Raw genomic sequence first — 23,319 nt, 5'->3', positions numbered from 1 at the left:
TTGGAGCTGGAAGAGCTTTAAGGTCCCTTCCAACCCAAACCAGTCTGGGATTCTATAAAGAAGAATGCAAAGCGGGATTCAATACGAGCCTCCAGGTCCCTTCTGCCCCTTCTCCCACGCTCCTGGGACAGCATGTCCCCCACACAAGAGCTCCCACAGGAAAGAGCATAGGGCAGCAGGAACCAGCCACAAGTACTATTTACACAGCACAAACGAAACGGCTGGGTCAAGCACGAGCCACTCCACAGAGTGCGAGCAGGAAGAATGGCTAATTTAGGCCATTCACACGGGGAAAGCAGCTCCGGGAAGGGTTTCTTACGTACCCAGAGGGAGCAGCTGGTTTCATCTTCAGCTTGGAAACTGAGGTTTGCTGCTCTCGCTGGGCAGAGGACAAAGAAAGGTCTCTGCCATGCGCTGAGCTCTCTAACAAGTCTGAGAAGAGCACATGTGTCATTAAATACAAGACACGGAGCCCTCACAGACCAGCGGCTGCTCCATTCGCTCCCTCTGGGTTTGCCCCGGGCTGCACAATCAGTGCTCTGCAGTGTAATTACACACCGGAGCAAGAGGTGGAGGACAGTCCTATGTTATACAGTACCTATACTGCTTCTAATGCTTGGACTGATGACCTTAAAGGTCTTTTCCAACCTAAGTGATTCTATGATTCTAACCTCCAAAGACCAAGTCACCAGGCAAAGGGAAGCTGAACGTGGATCGAGACACATCCAACGCCAGCAATGGAGTGTTTTAGGGGACCAGACATAAACAGTTTAGCAACGAGCTCCAGACAAACCCTTTTAACCAGGTTGGAAATGAAAAATAACAACTTGAAGGACAAATTGAAAAATTCTGCTTGGGAAAAGGCGCACGCAGCAGGAGCCCACAGGATTCAGCAGACTATAAAATGGGAAATGAGACTTACTCCTCTCCCCCTACAGCTACCCAAACCCCTCCTACATAGATTACAGAGCGCTCGGCAATTGCCTTCCTCCTCCAGCCTCTCCCGTTATGGCCAAAGCAGAGTCGGCAGGAGCCTGAATGCAGAGAAGATATTAGATAAAGCATCTTGCAAAGTCAAGTGTGAAATATTAACAACAGGAGGCAATGGGTTGTGTTTTTATGCAAGATCACAAATTTGGTGCTTACGGAGCCGGGGATGTTCTCGCACACTGGAATCTCAAAGTGCTTGTTGAATGTTTCATTTCAAAAGCTGTTGAAGCCTGCTGGAAAACGCCTATCGGTTCTGTTATTTGCGGTATCTCCTCTGGCTTTGTTGGTTTTGTTCTTCTCCCTTCCTGCAACACTAAGAAATGATGCATGAATAAAACAAGGCTCTTCCTTCCCTCATCTGGGCAGGTTTAGAACAATTCGCATCATAAAGCAGGTCCTCTTCAAGCTTGTGCTTTCACATGAAGTAACTACAGTTGTGCACGTCGCAGATGCATCTGTACACACCATGACCCTATTTGCACACAGAGCTGCAATAAACGGGCAGGCAAAATGGACATGCAGTGTTCATCTGGATGGAGCACCCATTAGGTAGGGTTGGTTTGAGCAGGTGAGACAGGTCATGGGTATTTCCGGACACAAAAAAGCTCCTTTTTATCCAGCATGTGTAGCCCAGGGAGCAGCGTGGCTGCCCCTGCCCTACCTCAAACTGCCTCCAATTCAGCTCCTACAATAGATGCAGACCTTGTTTATCCTGCTGTCCCAGTTGCCCATTAATGCCAACTGTGCCAGTAGCTGTGTGATGAGGACATCTATTCAGGGCTGGACACCAGGCTCCAGAAGAACAATCCCTGCTACTTCAGAGCGTAACTGACACCTGCTGTCACAATCTTGCCTGAAAAACAAATTCATGCTCCAAATATCCAACAAAGAGTCAAGGAGAAACATAAGGAGTGGGAGCAGATGAGGGGAGGCAGGGCTGCTGTCCGCTTTGCAAGGGCATCGGTAGTGCAGGAGCAGCAAAAGAACACTGACTCGAGGAGCTGCGTTACCTGTATCTTATTTATTCAGGCAGCAGCTGAGACCCTGCAAACTGAACTTCATCTTCAGCAGTTTCCCACTGACATCTCTGCTCATCGCATCCTCCCCTTGGCTCCGCTACCTGAGCTGATGATGAGGGCAACAGCAGCAAGAGTGCTCCTGGGCATAAGGAAACACCAAAGGAAAAGCACTGCCTGGAAGGCAGCTGAGACCATGATCCCCATCGACTTGATCACCAAAACTGTCATCACAGTGATGAACATCAAACCCAACACGGCAGGATGACGGAGTGTCCCACTTTGAGGCACAGGATGAACTCATCCTCAGAGGCTGAGCTAGACAAGCCAGACTGAAGCGTGCTGACATGCAAGAGGTGTATTTTCAGCTAATAACCACTCAGCCCCTCATCTGGAGGTACTGGACGGCCTCAGAGAGCCACTTTGTCCTTGTTGAGCCGCAGGACAGCCACAAAGCACCTGAGCAACATTAGCTGGAGACGTTACAGTGATGATTTTAGGGCTGACTTTTCCTCCCCCTCCCCTCTGTCAATGGAGTTCACTGTCTGAATGATCACATCTGTTTATGTTCCACAGACACCTGCGTATCTTGAGATGACAGCAACTCCCTGAATGCTGTAATCAGTTATTTCTCAACAGAGGAATTGCCAATTTGGTAAATAAAGCTCATTATAAAAGAACATGGAAACGCATTACAGTTGCTTAACAGAGAAAATTGTCCAGCGCCGCCAAATAATCAACCTGGTAGCACAGCCCCCCCCCAGTTTAAGGCAGCTGAAATAATGACATGCAAATTGCTCACACCAAGAGAACATGGGAGAGGGGCAAGAGGGAAATGAGGAAGAGACAAAACAGGTACTTCTCAGACCAACAGTGATTTAAAACCTAGTCTGGGACAGACCTTGGTGCTCCACGTTCCCGCATGCAGGACCTGGCTGTCCCAAGCACATCCCAACGCCAGCACAGCAGCAAAAGCCCTCCCCAGGACTGCTCCAAACAGCTTGTTTGGAAAACTTGCCTTTGGAGCAGCAAGTTTGACCTGCGCAGTGAGAGAGAGCTGGGATCTTGGTAAGATCTGAGATCACAAGGGTGAGCCACGGGTAAGCAAACATCGCTGCTGAGGAGGAGAGGGTTGGGGCATCAGCTCGCCACAAGGAAAGGCGCTTTTGCTGCTTTAATGAAGATGTAAAGCACAAAGTTGCTGCCTAAAGAAAAAAAAGAGGTGAAGCAGAGTAAAACACAGAAACAATTCTCACCCCTTCCCATCCATTTTCATCAACGCCACATTAAATTGTGACACCACCTCCAAAAATCCATGTTCACGTTCCTCAGGAACTGTCAGAGCTGCTCAGAGAGGACACAAGCAGCAAACGCTGCCAGGGGAGATGCTCCAAGCCAGGAGAGAATCCAGTTCTAGAGCCTGAGCTCCCTGGGTTTGCTGACACATCTCCTGTATCTTCCTCTGGGAGGATGAGGGATTCTAGAGAGGAGCTTTGGATAAGGAACATAGGGACAGGCCAAGGGGAACGGCTTTAACCTGCCCGAGGGGAGACTGAGATGAGCTCTTAGGCAGAAGCTCTGCCCTGTGAGGGTGCTGAGGCGCTGGCACAGGGTGCCCAGAGAAGCTGTGGCTGCCCCATCCCTGGCAGTGTTCAAGGCCAGGTTGGACACAGGGGCTTGGAGCACCCTGCTCTAGTGGAAGGGGTCCCTGCCCGTGGCAGGGGTTGGAGGTGGATGAGGTTTATGGTCTCTTCCAACCCGAACCAGGCTGGGATGCTATGATGAAATGCCAGATGAACACTGCTCCAACCGTCCCTCTGCTCTGCAAGAAGAAGGCTCAAAACAGAGCACAGGGCTGAAAGAGATGGGGGCTTACTCAGACAAAGCAGGAACTGCACACAGAGATAACTTGGGCTCTGCATTCAGCAGGCAGAGGTTTTCTCCATGTGATTCACCACCCCTGCTCCCTCCAGCCAAGACTCTGCACTCTTCCAAGTACTCTCAAACAAGCCAAAGTCATTCAGCCCACAACCGAAACGAACAAGTTTTGTGATTTATAAACTGTGACGTGAAATATTCCTGTTCCTCACCCTGGCTGGGAGCTTTTGTTGGCACGGGCAGCAGGCAGAAAACAGCAACTGACAAACTGATGGGGCTGGAAGGACCTCACAGCGCACAGTGACCATTCAGCTCTTTATTGTTCAGGAGGGAACCTTGGAAGGGCAGAAACGCGCCTGCTGGTGCAACCGATGGGAGCACACTGGGAACAGTGAATCCTAACAACTGGTCAGGGGCACTTCCGAATAATCCAGACCCCTTTCACCGCAGCAAACAGACAAACATAACAGCTCTTGCAACTCCAGTGTGGATCAGTGAAACCAAAGCGAGCACAGGGTGAACCAGTGTTGAGCAAGGCTCCAAACTACAGGCTGTGCTGGAAGCACCTGAGGCCAATGTGAGCATTTACACTGTAATGCAATAAAAAGGAACCGATAGCATCCCTCTCCCCTGGGACCCTCCTCCCAATTCCAGGAACATCCCCCTGAGATTGAAACATGCAGACGATTAAAAGGAGAATCATGTCGTCGTCTTGGACCGCGAAGGGCAGAAGGCACCGGGTTTGGTCAGTGTCTTTCCAGAAGGATGCTGGGGCTTCCAAGGGTGTCTGTGGTCCCTGTCCTCTGCTCTTTGGTGGCTGACATCTATCCAGAATTAACTAACAGCTCCTGGGTGAAGAAGGAGAAGGCAGGAGGTTAGTGACACAGCTGCGGACATGGGATGGTTCCCTTCAGAAGTGAAAGGAATAGTTTGGGCAGGGTGAAACTTCCACAGAAAGCAAGGAGGTTTCACCTCCTGTAAAACACAAGACACTGAGGGGACAGAGCAGAAGCGAGGCAGCAGGTCCTGGTACCCCAGGCAAGACCCCTTCTGGGAACAGGAATGTGTGGTCAGTTGTAAATGATGAGGGTTTGTAAATCCCATGGCCTGCAGTGGCAGAGGATGGCTGTGGTTGCAGGGGAGCCTCCAAGGAGCTGGGTTACGGGAGTAAGTGTGGCTCCATGCGAAGCCCCAGCCACAGCAGGACACCGGAGCACTTGGATTGGCCGCAACCAACCATGCACACAGCACTGCTCATGCTGGAACGGGATCAATGTGAGGGTGAGCACAAAGGAGGAAAGAGAGGGCCTCAGAGCCTGCCCTGACATGTTTGACAGCCTTTATCCTGCCAAGACCCGAACCTTCCTAAATTCAAAGCAAAATCATGCCTGCTTTGTCCCCACAGCAACCTCCTGTTTTCTAAGTGGTGCATCCCCAGACGCTGCAGGTATCTGTGTATGAGCTGTGGAATTCCAAGGGGTAGAAAAGCCAGGAGGGTTTCGACCTTTTCATGATGGTGACTGCAGAGACTGCTATGGTCTCCTCCTGGTTGTACCTCATCAATCCTATAACCCCAAGAATGCCACCAGCAGTGGATGAGAACACACCTGACACCAAATATAACACCTCTCCCTCTGATGATCTGGGATATCAGCATCGATCTTACTTCCAAACCTAAGCAATCAGCTCTCACGCACCAGCAATGGCATCTTTGGATCAACGCTACACCAAGAGCAGGATCGCATGGGCTAAGCCCATCCACACGCTCTGAGAGGTGCAGCTCCATTTTGCAGAGCACTTACCCATGCTGAGAGGACCCTGCTAAAGCCCCCTACAGAAAGACAACTGAACAGTTATCTGCATGGGTTCTCAGCACCCATTGTTACCAGGGCTGGATCTGAGCTCAGTTTTACTCTCTAGACACTTGCGTTTCCTAGGACAGAAGCTGTGCTTCCTTGAGAGTGAATCCGAAAGGACACCATCACACAGTAATGATGCTGGCACACTTGGCAGCATCTGTCAGAAGGTGAGGGTGCCATTTGGACTACTTCTGCACCGCAGGCTGATACTGCCTGACACCTGCAAGGTCAGCATATCCAACCTACGCTGACCATGCACCTCCAAAGACAGCCCCATCTCTAACAACAACGAACTGGAAAAGCTTCCCAGCACTCGTGAATAAAGAGGAAATTGTTTGCCAAATTATTTAGACAAAGCTTATCCAGAAACATGACAAATGAAGCATCAATATCACCCGACTGACTCTAATTTCCCAGGTAATTCTTCTCGTCATTAGTGACTTGAAAGTTTCACACCGCAATATATCTGAAACCCTCCAGCAGCACTCACACCAATTGTAATGAGTGAGGCAGCAACAACTCGCAATCAATTCTGCAATAAAGTCATTTGCTGTATTCGTGCTGAAACACTTCACTGAAGTGTCCGGGAATGCTACAGCAGGAAAAGCCACTGATGGGGCCACTCTGTGGTTAACCCTTATGGGAGAGAGTAAAACCTTTTCCTTCAAAGCAATTCTAAAGAATCCCAGTCACACGATTCTATGTTCGAAATCATAGCTGCAGATTTTTACTCCTTTCAGCAGAAAATGCAAACAGGCAGCACTTAACCTCAACCAATTATTTCCGGCCCCAGCTACCCACATACCGGGGATGCATCGAGCTGGAGGCTCACAAACATTCCTTGTGCCAATCCATCAGGTTCCATCTCTTCCTGCATGACTAACCTGAGCACTGGACCCTGCACCGCCAGGAAGCCAGACACCGGTATCCTGCTGCCCAGCTCTCAGCAAGGGATGCTGCTGGGAACAAAGGACGCAGGTACTGATGCTTTCCATCACCCCACGCTGCTCTCAGGAGTGGCCTGGTACAATTACATATGTAAGAGCAGCCTGTGCTGGATGGAACAACTCATTAACATCCCCTCCCTCATCAGGGCCATGGAGTGCTGAGGAACGGCTGGCATCTGGAGGAACAGAGGCACTCCCAGTTCAGGACAGAGGGATGCTTCCCAGCTCTTTCAGACTTTCCTGCTCAGATGCCAATCCAGATCTCGCAGCATTTGCCATGCCACTGCAGTCTACTACCATCCTGAGCCCTGGAATCATACAACAACCACTGTATGACTCCAACACTGCCAAGGTTCAGTTTACAATGGAAGCAGAGCAGAGTCCAGTCTCTGGCTGGCCATGAACCCGTGCTCTCTGCATCTACAGGACATGCAGGTGTGGTGCAGGCACAGATAACACCTAATGGGGCTGGAGGTCAGAGCTCTCCTCTTCCAGCTACTGCAGAGCTTCACGTGGCCACTGCACGCTGCTCCGTGAAGCTCTGCAGGCCTCATGGTCTGCTAGCCCATTGTATAAGTCTACTCTTGTTAGGGTACACATGTAATTGTTTCCACTGTTCCTAGGCCATCAGTTTATAAACCTGTGGCTAACCACTTAAAAGCACAGTTGCATCAATTTCATGCCTCACATGCTGTGTAACAGCGTGGAAGGACACCGTATCTCCAAGCCTAAACCCACTCTTCGCTAAGCTAACCATCTACACCAGCCTTTGAATTCCACTTAGCACAGCACCCACACTGATACAGATTTGCCACCGCTCCATTTCCTTCTGACCCGAAATCCTCCCTGCAAGGTACTACCAGGTTGCTCCAACACTTACCTGGAGCAGAAGGAGTCAGAAAGGGGAAGGAGAAGCCTCACCTCTCCTGCACGCCCTTATCATTGCCTATGCACCAGACAAGCTGCATATGCAATAAACCCAGGCAGCCTGCTGCAGTCACAAGCTGCTCCCACAGGACAGGATGCTCCCAATGAATCGAGTTGAGCCTGAAGTTTGGTGCCTCATCACAAAACAACAGCTCCACAGTTGGCATTGGCTGGTCCCCGCTGCAGCCTTAGAACAACCCCTTGTAACAAGCAGCCTTGGAGAGCGCATCACACACTGCAGTGAGAAGGGACGGTGCCCTCCTTGCCCTGGGCAGCATCCTCCCGCCTCCCGCAGCCTCTGCAGGGATCTCCCTTCTTAAAAGCCCCCTGAGGAGCTTCCTCCCTCCCTGCTTGCCAAGCCTCGGCTGAGCTAAAACACATTGATTTAACCAGCCTTTAGTCCCACGGGATAAACCCGGCCAGCCTCCTCCAGCGAGCACCTTATTCTGTCCCAATATTCCTTGAAGCAGTTGCACCACGGCACTCGCACACACGGGCACCGTGTAGCTGGGATGGCATCAGAAAGCACATCCCCATGATCAATGACTCGGTGCATTCCGAGTGTCAGTGACAAAGGAGGAATTAATCCGCACAGCTCCCATGGAGACTGCCGTGGGCAGGCAGCTCCCAGCACCGGGATACCTGCTGGCACCCCAGTGATGTGACTGCACAACTCCTGCTTCTCAGTTAGTCTGCAAAGAGGCACTAATGACAAACAAGCCCATGACCTGTCCTGAGATGGGTGTTCAAGGCCTTTCCCCCTGGAGAAGGCATTTGTTGCAGGGCTATTAGCACCCCGAAGCACTGCAAGGGACATTTGAGTCACTCTGGGTTGATGTATGCTGTAGGTATTTTTTGGTTATGTGCAATTTGTTCTGTTACATTCAGGGTATTGGCTATTTTGTGGAGCAGCTGTGCTGACTAATGGATCACAGCACTTCTGTGCCATACAGTTATTGCACAGAAAAGCCTCTCTGTCTCTCTCATCCTTCAGGAGCCCAACAGTTGCTGTCCTTGGGTTTGGAATAAGGAGGGGCAGGAGTACGCCTGGCAGCAACAAAAAACATTAATTCAAAGGGCTATGAAGAGAGTTTTGTTTCCCCTCTTCTCTGTACTGGTGTTAATGGCTTTGCAAAGCAGAGAAGTTCACCCAGTGACTTCTTGGCTGCTTCCCCAGATGGTGTCTCCAGAGCCGGGCTGGCAGCACCAAAGACGCCTGTCAAACCCCCCCAGGCGCATTGTCCGGATGCCCAGAAAGAGCTTTCCTGTGCAGTGCCCTGCTCCACACACCCACCAACAGAGCAAGGCACAGAAGCCGCCGGTCTGGCTTCCTCTCCCCCTCCTCACCCAATTCTGACTCACAAGAGCTGACACGCTGCTCGCTGTGCTCTGCCCCGACACCTCCCCATTGCCCCCCATATGAAGCTATTGACTAGCACAACCCATCTCGGGTTGTTTCGAGACTCACCTGTTCGTTCATGCATTCTAACATTGATTTCCTCCACACAATCGTTCTGATCGTGGCTCGAACTCGCAGAGAGCTCTCGTCATTAGCCTTGCTTAACAGGAAATGTTTTGCCCCTGACTGAGCAGCTCCACAGTTCCTAAACTGCACAAAAGCCTCCTCCCGGCCGGGGGCTGCATCTCCCCGCTGAGCTGGTAGCCCCAGACATCACAGTAGGGAACACGCTCGCTGCTTTTGATTTTGGACATGTGCTAGAAAATACCAGGGCCAGGAGGTACAAACACAGCTCTACAAAGAGGCGCTGCTGAAAGGATGCTGTTAATTAACCACCATACAAACTGAAGGCAGGTTTTGTTCAATCAATGTTAATTGCGTTTAATCTCCTTCTCGCCGTTAAGAAAAGCCACCGAGCCAGGCTGATGTTGCTGGTGCCTGACACGCAGATTCCACCCACGTTTGGGAGGCAAGGCAGGAAGAGAAAAGTAATGGAAAGAAAGGAAATAACCCTTCCTCAGCCCTTCCGCATCGCTGCACAACCGCATTGGGTCCGCTCCATTATTTAAACAATTTTTGTTTCCCGATAACATTATAGAGGAGCTCAAAGGATGAAAATCAGACGTGGAGCTTTTCACCACCGGTTATTCTCACTCTCCTGGGTACCAGCCCAGAGCTTTGCTAACCTGCCCAGCTTTGGCTATTGGGCTTCTGTACTGGACTGAAGCACAGAAAATCACTTATGTGAAGCGGTTTCTGCTTTTCAGCCCTGGGCTGGTCCCAACAGACCCACAGTGAGCCAGTTTGACCTACAACTGCACACTGTCACCTCCCACCGGCTCTGCCAAAGCCTTTCTCCTCACCTCGGTGCTGCCACAGCCCCACCACACACCAAAGCGTGCTGGAGTCTGTCTTCCTCCAGTGTCTTACAACACAAAGCAGTGTTTGCTGTTAAACACCTCTGACCAAGTGTGCCTTGTAAGACAGCGCATGTTGAAGCCTGAACCTCGCAGGTAAACCCCCAGTGCACCCACCAGTGACTTGGCTCTGATGTGGGCACTGTGCCACCCTGCCCAGCCTGCTTGGGAAATGGGAATGCTCCTCTTGCCCCTGCAGGAACCAAGCCTGGGGACAGAGGGGCAGCTTTGGCAGCACAGGAAGCCCAAGGTTTCAGGACTACAGCCTTATTGCTCATTGCAAGCACCTTGCCTTTCCCAAACCAGTCTCAAGAAGAGCAAGCAAGACCCTGCTCTGCTTTCCCGATGGCAGCACACACCTCACCTGAAGCTGATGCTGCAGCTCAGCACAGATTTCCTGTATCCCTGGCTAAGTGTTAGTCCCAGTGCCTCTCACGGCGTAAAGTGGACGTATCACAAGTGCTGTGAAGGACTGGCTGAGTTTTAAGTGGTCTGAAATGGCTCCACTAGACTTGGTCAAGATTGCTTTAAAATCATTTCCCATTAGGACTGTGACCCTCTCTCTTTACAGCCAGCATAATGACTCTACCTCAGGGGAAGATAATTACATCCCACTATCTATCCACATCAGTACACTGCAGACAGCACCGTGCCTTTCTGGAACAAGCCAGAGAAGGTAAGGCAGGAGGAAAAGGAGATGACATTGGATGCCCCTCCATCCCACAACTGCAGCCACCCTGAGCATTTCCCAAGCTCCAGGATTAGGCCCCGGGAAGGATAAAGGGATCCAGAAGGCACAGAGTGTTTCTAAAGCAGAACAACGACAACTTGTACAAATCCAGCTCTGGTTTTGTGAGGATTAAAATGAACTTCACCCAACTGTGAATATCCGTTTCCAGAGCCAAAAGGAATGGAAAACCACTTACTGATGCAACAGCATTTCATTATTTCAAACCCTAAGCCCAACGCTTCCAAAAATTAAGGACAGGCAACAGTAATGTTATTGCTGGGGGATGCTGGCTGCAGGGGTTTAACTGCTGAACTGCAAAGCCGTGCTCCGAGCACAGCGCAATGAATCACAATGCAGAAAGAGAGGCAGCTCCTCATTCCTGCCCTTGCTACCGGGATAATCAGCGGGGAAAGGAAAAAGGAAAAATAATCCCAGAAGCCAAGAGACTTTGGATTAAGTTGTATAAATGACCTGTTCCCTCCTAACACAAGGAAGAACGAAACGCAATAAATACCTGCAAAGCCATTCCAGGATTTTGGATTAAATGGATTACAGAAATGGAAAGTACATGATGCAAGATGTTATAAAACAAGACGCCAGGAAAGCGCAGGAATTTGAATCAGGCTGGCAAATGATCCCTGCAGACTATTGAGGAAAATTAATAGAAAGAAAGGGTAGAGAAAGGGTACAGTAAGAACATTGACTGATGAACACCGTTGTTGGGATGTGTAAATTCAGGACGCCAAACTCCCACTTAAATCCACTGCAGCCCTGGAACAAGAATAGCAAATCCTACTGTTAAGAAGCACGAGAAGCAGCAAAGTCAGTTACACCAAACCCTGTTCCGGGATAGGATTCCCCTGTGCATCCCTCAAGATTGAAGTTTGTGACTTTAATTATTCCTGGAACACTGTGTATACAGGGATTCAACGCAGGGATTACTAGCAGGATCCTTGTTGTAAGTGCCACTTCTCAACCCAATTACACTTCACTGGATGTCAGTAACATACACAAGAAAACAAATTAGATAAAGGCAGCAGGATGGCGAGATACAGATCCGGTGCAAGGAAACCTCACAAGGTCACCCAGGAAAATAGAGACACTTCACATCTAAACTGCTCCAAGGTTTCTAGTTCCACAGCGCATTAAAGCTCCACGCGACCCAGACACAAAACACCTTCAATACACCGGTGACTCCCAGCAAGCCTGAGCCTGAGCCTGAGCTGAGCCATGCTTGCTTGTGGAGAAGTGCCATCAGGGTGCAGGAAGAGAGAGCCAGGAGATAAAGAGCAACCTCCAAACTCCGAGGGATCGCCCCATCCCATCCCTTGCCTCTGACTGTTCACAGCCAAACATGGATGGATGGGAGAAGCCAGGAAGAGAGGACATCACTTTGCCTGGAGGCAGACAGAGCAGCTCCTCGGCTTGCAGGGCTTCTTCACAGGCTGACCCCAAGCTTTACAGACTGCACTTTGCCTTTCCAGAGCTCATCCTGGAGCGGACCATTAACCTGTGCTAGCTCTAACAAGAACTCCAGGAACTCCCATGGAGATGGAAGCACAGGAAAGTCCAGACCTCAGGTAGAGTGCAAAGAGCTCATGGCCCCTCAGCTACTGCGCCTTTGAGATGGGACCTTGAAAGAGGCTGTTGAAGTTTCATCCTGGGGTTTAACCTGCCCCTGGTGACACCGAACCCTGCAGCTCTCCCATGGCTGAGGAAGGCAGGCCCCAGGCTCTGCTGCCAGTCTCCTTCCATGTAGATAAATCCCATCTCCATTTCCCTTTCTGTGCACCAGGCAATGCTGCTTCCCCAACCACACAGAGGAAGGATAATTATTCACCAGCAGAAGATGCTAAAGAAATGCAAAAAAATGGCACAGCTCCCAAGGGATCCATCCCTCTGTGCAATTTGCATGTGGGCTTCGGAGGAAGTCTACTGCTTTATCCTGTCCCTTTCTGCCTTGCTTTAGCAGGCTCCTGCACTGGATAAAGAGATACTTTCTTCAGGTCGGGGTGGCATTTCTCCATGTAAGGTATGGCTCACTCCTGTCTCACCCAGCCTCATACACCAAGCACACAGGCAGAGGCTTCTCCAGACATCCTTTTTCGGTGCCTAATTCTATTCCTGCTCAGCAATACAGTGAAATTCCACACAGAAGTATTATGAGCTCGACTGCCTTTATTTGTTTAACAGTTCCCATTTTCATTAAGCTGTTGCTGCTCGGCAGGCAGTAATTCTATTTGTGTGATAGCCGTATTCATCTCGTATGGGCGTAGATGCTGCTCTTCTTTCGTTTCTGGCTGAAGAAGCGAAAGTCGGCAACGACAGAGCCAAGGGAGGACTGGGAATTCTCACAGCTGTCTGTGGGTACATGTGGGATACAACTTCTACCTGGTTTTGCAGAACACGTCCCAAACACTCGGGTCATGGTCAAGACCCTACAGGGGAATTTCAAAACAGTAAAATTCTATTGGGAAACGACAACCACTGCTCAGGTACACTGCAGAAACTGCAACATCTGTCAGCAGAATCAGCCCATTGCATAGGACCATGGAATGGTTTGGGTTGGAAAGGACCTTAAAGCTCCTCCAGCTCCAACCCCTGCCACGGGCAGGGACCCCTTCCACTGGAGCAGCTTGCCCCAAGCCCCTGTGTCCAACCTGGCCTTGAACACTGCCAGGGATGGGGCAGCCACAGCTTCTCTGGGCACCCTGTGCCAGCGCCTCAGCACCCTCACAGGGAAGAGCTTCTGCCTAAGAGCTCAGCTCAGTCTCCCCTCTGGCAGGTTAAAGCCATTCCCCTTGGCCTGTCCCTACAGGCCCTTGTCCAAAGCCCCTCTCCAGGTTTCCTGTATGCCCTTTACAAGACCCAGCACTGCAAACCTTCTGTACCAGCTCAGTGCTGACCGAGCGTTCCTGGCACATGAGTATCAGATTGGAAAGAATTAATTACATGTCTAACTCTTGCCAATCTCCAAGTATCTCGAAATACCTGGTCCCAGGAGCTGCAGGATCTGATGAGACCACAAAGAAGAGAAGCCTGGTTGGCTGGCCTGCACCAAGCCCCAGGCAGACAATCCCCTACCAGGTTCAGGCAACCAGACAGAGAAATAACAGGCGTTTTGAAATGGTAATGACTGATCTGAGACAGTCAAATGACTCAGCCACACCTCTTAGAGGTGTCCAAAGTCATGCAGGAGCAGGGAGCCCTGCCTGCTGCTCAGCTCTGGGCAGGGAACAAGCAGTGCAGGCAGGGGAGTGCTGGGAGCTCCTGCAGGACACACAGATGGGAATGGAGGGGCTGTGGATGGATGTTCAGGATGCCCAGCCACAGGGCACACCCAGGCAGGAACCCGTGTGCTCAGCCCTGGATGCAGAGGCCATCGCAGTAGCTCAGCAAGATGGGTTTGTTGTGAGCAGCTGCCCATCGGCACCCAACATAACCAATGCAATTAAGAGAGCAGCAGATAAGATGCCCTACAACGTGAAACATGGATCTGAGCAAACAAAGGGAGAATGGCGAACACCGGGAGACGCATCTGTATTTCTCAATCAATGCCTCCTCCTGCCTCAATTCCAAATCCTTCTTTCAAGATTAAAAACCTTTCCCAAGTGAAAAACAAGCTCAGCATTTCTCTCCCTGCTTCCTGTCCCTTCCCCTCTTCAGAAGGCACCCTGGTAGAATACCAGATGCTGGAATAAGCCACAAAAGCCTCCTAAATAATTATCTCCCATCTCCTCCACTGCAAATTTATGGTCCTGCATCTGTGTCAGGACAGAGGCCTCTTTCCATCTGTCTGAAACGCATTCTTTACGGAGAGGACACAGAGGTGGAATGTTAATGGCAGCATCCGAAAATGCATTAAATGCCTGGAAAGCAAGCGGCCGTTTAGCCATGTGCTGTTCCCTGCCTTGTGGACGCTGCTGAAGTAGGGGGGGGGCTTGCTTTACTTTAAATATGACAAATGATGCTGGTCCCATCTTGTAATTTCCCTCTCTGTGCAGCGTGTCTGCTCATGACAGATACTATGCAGCTGCTTAGGTGTCCCTTTATCTGCTAGGAAAGTATTGTCTACTTGGAACCAACTCATCCTTAAACAGTAGCCCCTGAGGGGGAGAGAGGAAAGGGAGGGGAGAAAAGAGGCGAGGGAGCTGTCAACTGGGAATGCATCCATGCTTCTGCTGCAAAGGTTCTGGCAAGAAGCAAGCATCATATCTAGCTTTAGCTACATCCTTCTCTTCCCCCCTCCTAGACCATCCCTTTCCCAGAGTCACTCACCACCTCTTTACACCCTCTTCCCACAAAGACCTTACCACTAACATCCATCTGATTTCACACTTGCAACCTGTGGAAACAAAGCAAGCCCAGAGCCTTTTCCTGCAGGCCTGTGCCAGTGCAGAGGAGCTGCAGGTCCCAACCTGAGCAGTGTGCAGAGGAAGACAGGCAACACTGAAAAGAAGGAAGACCAGAACACGTAAAGGATGGAAAAAGGGGGGATTGGGAGGGAAGGAAGAGAAGGGGAGGGGGGGGGGCAATCGAAGGGTATTTATATTTTGTGTTTAAAGAGAATCTAAGCAGGAACTTGGCAATTTTCTGTAGCCAGGATTAGAACAGAACAAACTCAAACACTCCGTCCTTCTGCAGAGCCCTCCGAGCTGAATCTCGCTCTGCAGAATGGCCAATATAGAAAGCAGCTCATAAATCCCCGTGACGCAAGTAACTTCCCATTACTCTTGGGGAAACAGAGGCAGAGACAGATTCATTAATCCAAGTAAATGAATCCATGAAGCAGGCTGAAGATCTGAATCCCCATAATGTCCCACCCAAGAACCAGCACCCAGGGCCCAGCAATTTCCGTGCCACGCTGCCTGGCACAAGCACAGCAATACACTGGAATGGATGAGAGTGGTTTTAGGAAGGAAAAGTACAGTCATTAAACCACACCTGCCTTGGCCATGCAGCCTGCATCCTCATTAAAGCATGGTTTACTGCTGCAAAACGCCTCCCACCATCTCAGTCATCACATTGTTAATACCAAAGACCAAGGTCACATCGGTAAGATGCTGCCTCAGAAACTTGCTGAGTAGCAGAGAGCTGCAAAACCTGCCTGAGCAAGTCCTGCAGCAGCTCAGCACCACCGGCTGATGCCCAGGCTGGCGAGGTAAGGCTGCCTTTGAGATGCCATCATTATCCTGCAGCCTGGGCACATCCCGAGAGGATGTTGCTACAGGCTGGTATCCTGCCTCCAGCTTGTAGAATACAACTTCCATGTGTGCACAGAGAAAACCTGGGTCTTTAAAGCTGTTCAGGCAGTTATATGTACACATAGAGCTTCGTAAGACACTTACGTTAAAGAATTGTTAGGACCAACACTGAATTGAAGACTTTCAGGATGAGGAACTGTCCCTTAATTAATTTTTGGTGAGGTGGGATTTCTTTGTGCTGAAAATAATGAAATAACACACACAGACCTCAGAGCAGCCTTCCAGGATCTGAAGGGGGCCTACAAGGATGCTGGGGATGGACTCTTCATTAGGGACTGTAGTGACAGGACAAGGGGTAACGGGTTCAAACTGAAACAGGGGAAGTTTAGATTGGATATAAGGAAGAAATTCTTTACTGAGAGGGTGGTGAGGCACTGGAATGGGTTGCCCAGGGAGGTTGTGAACGCTCCATCCTTGGCGGTGTTCAAGGCCAGGTTGGACAGAGCCTTGGGTGGCATGGTTTAGTGTGAGGTGTCCCTGCCCATGGCAGGGGGTTGGAACTGGGTGATCTGAAGGTCCTTTCCAACCCTGACTGTTCTATGATTCTATGATCAGTCCACACATGAGTGGTCCTGAGTGGATCTGCTGACACCGCCAAAGCACCACGCTGTGTGATGCTGACCAAAGGCCCCAAGCACAAGCCTCTGAACCACACAGTCCAGCCCTGCTGACACCAGCCTGCCTTTGCTCTATACCTGGGCAGGACACAGGGCCATGCACACGCACGCACAGCCCCACCAGCCCACCCACACAGGGGGACAGGCCACTTGCTTCATCTGCACAGAGCTTCTCCATCCGTGCCACTGTACTCACTGCAGCGCTCCGACAGACAACCCGCTCCCCTTTCATCGGCTCCGCGGTGGCCGCTTCTCCAGAGCTGCCCATCATTTCCTTATCAAGCAGTAAGAACGTAGGATCACTCGAGACACAGCTCAGCCTTGCTGAGATTTCACTCTCTCAGCGGGTTGTAAATGCCCCTATAATGTTGGCTTTTTTAATCTCGTGTTATTATTACCCGCGGCTGCCATTCAGGCTGCAGAGAATAAAGCGCTGAGGCTTTCAGGACCCGCACAATGGCTCTGTGCCTTTGCCAGCAGTTGGACAAACAATACCTCTGTGTTTCAGCTTTATTGGAAACCTTCCTGTTGTGGGAGTCTGCCTGCGTGTGCCCCTCCGCTCGGGCAGCACACAGGCACGAGCCTGTGGATTCAGCCGCGATCTCAGGAGCACGTGCCTCCGTCGCTGCCTATAGAATCAACACTAAAGCGTGCAGGCAGCTTATGGAGGGATGGAGATAGGGGCTGGGAGAGTCAGTGGGTCTTCCCTGTAGATCAACCAGGGAGCACAAAGCTTAACAGGGCCCCTCTGTGAATAACTACATTCATTTCTGCATAAATCTATATGGAAGTCTGATGATCTATGACACAACTATGAAAATGTCAAAACTCCACTTCCCCAGATCACGTTCTTACACGAAATCTTGGCTCCTGCTTAAAAGAGCCCCAGATCCTCCTGTTTGCAAGGAAGGCTTCAGAAGTGGAACAGCCGAAAAACCATGGCTCGGAATGCAGAGGGGATGTGGAGAATGCAGGGCTCTCCTCATCTGCGGAGCCTGACTGCTTCAGTTGGTTCGTTACTGCTTGCAGGGGACACTGTGGATGTGCACAAGCCATGTGCATGCTCTTCACTTATCCAAAACCCAAGAGGCAAGTCCGAACCCCCCCCCGAGCCAAGGCTGACTTGTCAAACTGTTCAGAAAGTCACCGGGGTTATTCCATTTGCCTTCTGGTTTTAAGCGACGGAGCCACGTTCTCCTGCCCCCGCTGTCTAGGCAGGGGTGCGCTGGGTGAGTTTATTCATTCCTTCCCTTCTCTTTCTCTTCCCTTTAAATAAAAGCCCAGATCCTCGCGTACTTGTAAAACTTCAGGTACAACTCCACAAAACTAGGGCAATAGAAAACGTGGCAAACACTTCAAGGCTTGGCAACAGCGAGTGCCTGCCTGTCTCCGTGGCAGGAGGAATGTCTGTCTGTCTTCGCCAATGTGTCTGAGTAAGAAAGCCTCATCCCGATAGCCTGTGTACGTCTGAAACACGGATGCTGTCAGCTTGCCAGGAAGAGCCCTTGACATGTGGTTGAAAACCACGGCCCCATCTCCCCTGAATACCAGCAGAAGGCAGGGAAACCTGGCAGGTCTGGAACCTGCGCATCAGGTGCTGCCTGCAGCAAGAATCCCGGTTAAAACGGAAGGGGCAGCGGTGCAATGAGCACAGGAGCCTTGGGGTACCAAAGCACCCACTTCCCAGTTTCCCAGCCCTGTGTCCACAACTCTCCTTGTCCCATGCTTGGGAGCCACTAGAAGAGATATTTTGAAGGGGAGGAAATTGAGGATTGCTACCTTAAACAGAATAAATACAAGGTGAGTGGTTTGAGCACACGGTGTGTTATCAGCACGGTACTCTGTGCCTCATGCACCTGGAGAGGCAAAGTGCAACCTGCTCCCAGCTCCAGCGTCCTGGTGCCGGGACTGGCAGGGGAAGATGAGCTCTGCTCTCTGCGGACACAGTAACTGGATTGCAATGTTCTCTTCCCGAGAAGAGTAATGAAGTGCCCAGAGAGCCTGCAGAGATGCCAGAGAAGCAGCTGCCGTTAGACCCTTTGCAGGCCAAAGGCAGATTAAGGATAACACAACAGCAGCATAACAGGACCTTATCAACCGCTAAGAAGTGGCGGCTGAGTGGCAGTGGTGACACTGGCCTGCATCACAGCCCAAGTGTCCAAACAGCTCTAAAGCAAGGAGCAGCAGACAGGAGGGAGAGCTGGAGCTCCGATGGGCTGTCCGGAGAGGCGATGTGAACACCTCCCATTCCAGCACCACTCTTCATCCACAACATTTCCGAAACATCCATTCACCCTCGACACTCCAAACCACAGAAGTAATATCAGCCCAGGTAGAGATGGGCAAATAAACACGAGTTAAATGACTGCTCAAGGTCGCCCAAGGACTACGAGAGGCACACGCGTCTAGCAAGTAGATTACTCTTCCCTTTTGAAAGGCACACAGACACACACAGGGGATTGGAACTGCTTAGCCAGGTGTGGAGCCTGCTGTGAGCAGCACAGCTTCACTGAGCAGCCGCTCTTCCCGCTGCCGCTCCACCGGCGCTAACATGTAAGGAAAGCAAACCTTTATAACCAAATCCATTCAAACAGATGCAAATAGGGATGGGGGGGGGTTTGCATCTGGGCTAAGTTACTGTAATCTACGCATCCTATTTGTTTGCTCGTTATTAAATTACCCACAAGCCATTGACGATTCAAGTCTCTCTGCGAGAGGCAGAGATTAACTCGGAATTGCTATGCAGAAATGCTGCTCTCCAGCGAGATCAGCCTCATGATGAGCTGCGGACATTTGGGAACAAAGGTGAGCTTTCCCGCACAAAATGAGAGGCACACAAAGACGGGAAAACGCTGCTATGGGGGGAAGAGGATGCGCAAGGCAGGAATCTATGGGGAATGGGTTCACACATGCTGCATACAGTGGTTTCACATGGGCTGATCAAGCCCACTCATGTTCCTGGAGCACAGGAGCCGCGCTTCGGTCCAAGCACCAATGCAAATGAGATGCTCAGTGAAAGCCAATGAAGCCAGTATGCAAATATTAATTTAGCAACCTCATTGACAAAGCCTCAGCTCCTCTATGAATAGCTGGTTTATCAGCAGGTGATGCTGAAGCAGCTATCCTGGCTCCTCTTCCCACCATCCCCTGTGCCAGCTTGGTTTTATTGACCCCGGAGACACGACGACTCTTCACTGCACGAGGCTTGCTTCTCCACCACTACCTGCAGAGTAGCTACAACCACTCGTCAACACAATACATATTTATCAAGGCCCTTACACAACAAGGATCCTGCGGCACTACACACACAGTGGCTCACAGCTGCAATTAGAGGGAGAAAATGGTTTAAAGAAATAGAAAAATCATGCAGCCTTGCTTTTAAGCAGGAGATGGCTGAGGAGCTGGTCACCCAGGAGCCATCAAGCGTTTAGGGAATGACTGACACAAAGCCAGGCACTGTCTGTCTGCACTTCCACTGTGCACTTGGCAAACAGAGCATCTGAGATAGCAACACCTTTAGTAACTCTAAGCCACCAGAGAAGCGTTTTGCATCTCAAAAGAAGATGTCAAAATCCTGCTCTCCTCCCACAGTTCTATTTCATCTAGAGTTATTACTTTATAATACATAATAAATCTTACAATCCATTACCATCCCTTTGGGCTGCACAGGCAGGAATGCCTTCTTTCACACAGGCACAAGACAGCTATTGAACAGCAACCCCAAAGCAGAGCTTAGGGCCAGCGCTTAAGAATATTCCATCCTGGTGAAACTGCCACTTGGATCAGCCCACTGGGATCGCCCTGAAACCACAGGAATGATGTTTTGGGCTATTCACGTGGATTTCTGTATGGTCTCCAGAAGTCCTTTAAAGCCTCAGTCTTCCTCCTGCTGCAAAGAACAGTGACAACATACTTGATGGGCTGGGGTTGTAAAGAGGCAGACTGATCTAGAGGAACAGAATGGACTTTGTTATCCCTTCCTCCCACTTGCTTCGAGTTGCTAAAGAAACCTTCTGAGCACAACAAGTTACTATATTTCCCCAAGCCATATGATAAGCAGAAAGAAAAAATGAACACACAGACAATCAGCACTTTTTTCCCCCTATAAAGTCTATTATATTCTTACAGCTTGGACAGTGCAGGCTCTAGAGTTTATCCTGAGAGGAAACCCGCTGTGCTGGGCATCATTGTGATGGTCTTTTGTTTTCAAGACCATTAGGGATATGGAAAGGAAACTTCCGCAATAAAGTTCACTTTTTGAACTCTCTTTTCTGAGTGGAAGTTCTTCTGGTTTCCACTATTTATGGAAATAAGATAGAGAAGCTTGACTTAGCAGAAGAGAAGCTTAAAATAAAGCCATGCTCAGAACGCGGCGGAATTTAGCAAGAGAAGGGCTAAACATTGCCAAATTGATCCTAAAGACAGAAATCAGTTGTTCTCATTAATCAACCCAAGAAAGCCTCACATAGCAATAGATTTGCAATCATCTTCACTGCATTATTTACTCTAATAAAATTGCCATTAATCTAATAGCAATAGTAAGCAGCACCAAGGACGAACGGAAGCATTTCACATGCAAGACGCTCCAACAAGGCATCAAAACAGCCTGCCCAGGAGAAATCCACACCATTGCCATTTCCTTTGTCATTGATGTAAAGGTACATAAAAACCTGCAGTACCAAGTGACCCACAAGTAGCTTGTTCTCTTCCCCAAACCTCTCCATGTGCCATTTCCTGTAGCTCCTGCAAAGCGGCTGCTCCCTTTGTCCACTGTCTCCTTTCCATATCAGCATATCCATTGCCCAGATCCTGGATTTTCGCTGTCATCTGTAGTCCTTACAAGCCAGGACCTGAAGAAAAGTTTAACTAAGTTTGGTTCTCTCTGCAGTCAGTTTGAAGCCTCCAGAGCACTGATGAAATCCAGCTTATCCACAGTAATTCCCTCTTCACACTTATTTAACGGCAGCCACTCACCGAGGACAGGCTGGCAGCCGTCTCTGCACATTGGAGACTCCACCACGCTGCCAGGAACTGTGCTGAGCCACGTCCACATCACACGCCAATGGAGATGGACTGCACCCTTCAGCTCGGGGATGGAAAGATCAAGCTGGTAGATGGGTTCTCTTCCTTGCCAGGTGCACCGATTTTTATCAACGGGGAAAGCCAATTAAAGTTGATAAAGACACATTCTCTGCTGGTTTTTCCTCACTGCCCACTGCTCAGTGCCAGTGTAATGGATAATGTTCTGCCCGTGGGTGTATTTTCTAAGATCTGTCAGTTCTGACAGCATTTTGGCACCTGGATAACTCAAGATCTATACCAAGGGTCCAGGAACGCACCATTTCTCAGTAGCTGATGGGTACATTTTTCAGCAGGGCTTCCCTAATTAAAGGGCTAGAACGAGATGATCTCAGATTGATGGGTTTTGCAGTCAGATATTTTACACTTGGTTTGATGAATTATAAATCACCTTCTGCAACTTTTGGAACACGTGAGAAGAGCATGCGAGGGAAAAAGAGAGCAGTGCGCCCATAACATTCCCACATAATTACTTGTTTCCAAATCCCACCTCTGTCCCTACGGCAAGACCATTAAAGACATACTCCAGGAAAGCAATGCCCATTGAAAAGAAACATAAAAAATAATATATAGCAATAAATAAGCTGATGCTATGAAGTGAGACACTGCTGCTCCGGAGGTACTCACACATGGCAGGATTTTGCTCCAGCCTGGTTTGGGTTGGAAGGGACCTTAAAGCTCCTCCAGGTCCAACCCCTGCCACGGGCAGGGACCCCTTCCACTGGAGCAGCTTGCTCCAAGCCCCTGTGTCCAACCTGGCCTTGAGCACTGCCAGGGATGGGGCAGCCACAGCTTCTCTGGGCACCCTGGGCCAGCGCCTCAGCACCCTCACAGGGAAGAGCTTCTGCCTAAGAGCTCATCTCCATCTCCACTCTGTCACTCTACAGCCATTCCCCCTTGTCCTATCATTAGATGCAATGTAGCCTGAACGCTATAGAGAAGAAAGTCCCAGAATAACCATCTGGAATGGGTAAAAAACTCATTTGTTGTTAATTTAAACCATGAAACCGAAGCAATACAATGCAGAGCAACCAGGATGTGAAAAGCATTTCCAGGCGCTGAGAGGTTAAAACAATTATTTGAACAGCTGGGAGAATTAAAATGGTAAAATAATAGCTACCCTTCAAAATCGTACAGATGCAAAGAGCCTCTTCAATGAATAACTGATAAAGGGGAAAAACATTTCAGAAGAGAAACCGTTTCACGCATGAAGGTCACACAAGTAACAGCTCCTCTCAAGAACCTGGGCTTTGAGTCTTGACATTAGGTGAAGTGGTGGGGTTGACACAGCAGCCTTGTACCTACAGGGAGCCAGGGTCACATCCTGAACGCTCCAAGTTCCACATGAAAGCAAATTGGGGCATATCCTTTCTACTGCCTTTTGTGGGCTGTTCCCCACCACAGCACAAGCAAGGTCCCCCAGGATCACACTGGAATTGCTGGAGCAGTCTGTTTGCGTTCCCAAGGAGTTCTCCCAGCACCGGCACAGCCTCTATGGCCGCAGTAACCAGTGCAATCAGAGCAGCCAGTTCAGGTGATGCTATTGCCCTGTTATCCAGGGCTCCCCTAAACACAACCCTGCTCTGTACACACAACCCTGCTCCATACACACGACCCTGCTCCATACACACAGCCC

General features: G+C 50.1%; 1 protein-coding gene across 1 annotated transcript in view; it reads right to left on the bottom strand.

The window, feature by feature from the left end:
• Positions 1–4,597: 4,597 nt before the first annotated feature.
• CHCHD6 (coiled-coil-helix-coiled-coil-helix domain containing 6) overlaps positions 4,598–23,319 on the bottom strand; it is a 107,514-nt gene continuing 88,792 nt past the window's right edge. The window contains exon 8 of the mRNA XM_080625464.1: positions 4,598–4,732. Coding sequence (XP_080481590.1) covers positions 4,709–4,732 — 24 coding nt within the window. The 3' untranslated portion in view covers positions 4,598–4,708. The remainder of the gene's footprint in view (positions 4,733–23,319) is intronic.

This window comes from Psittacula echo, assembly GCF_963264785.1.
Source record: "Psittacula echo genome assembly, chromosome: 9".
Classification (NCBI taxonomy): Eukaryota; Metazoa; Chordata; class Aves; order Psittaciformes; family Psittacidae; genus Psittacula; species Psittacula echo.
This window is presented reverse-complemented; position numbering and strand designations above follow the sequence as displayed.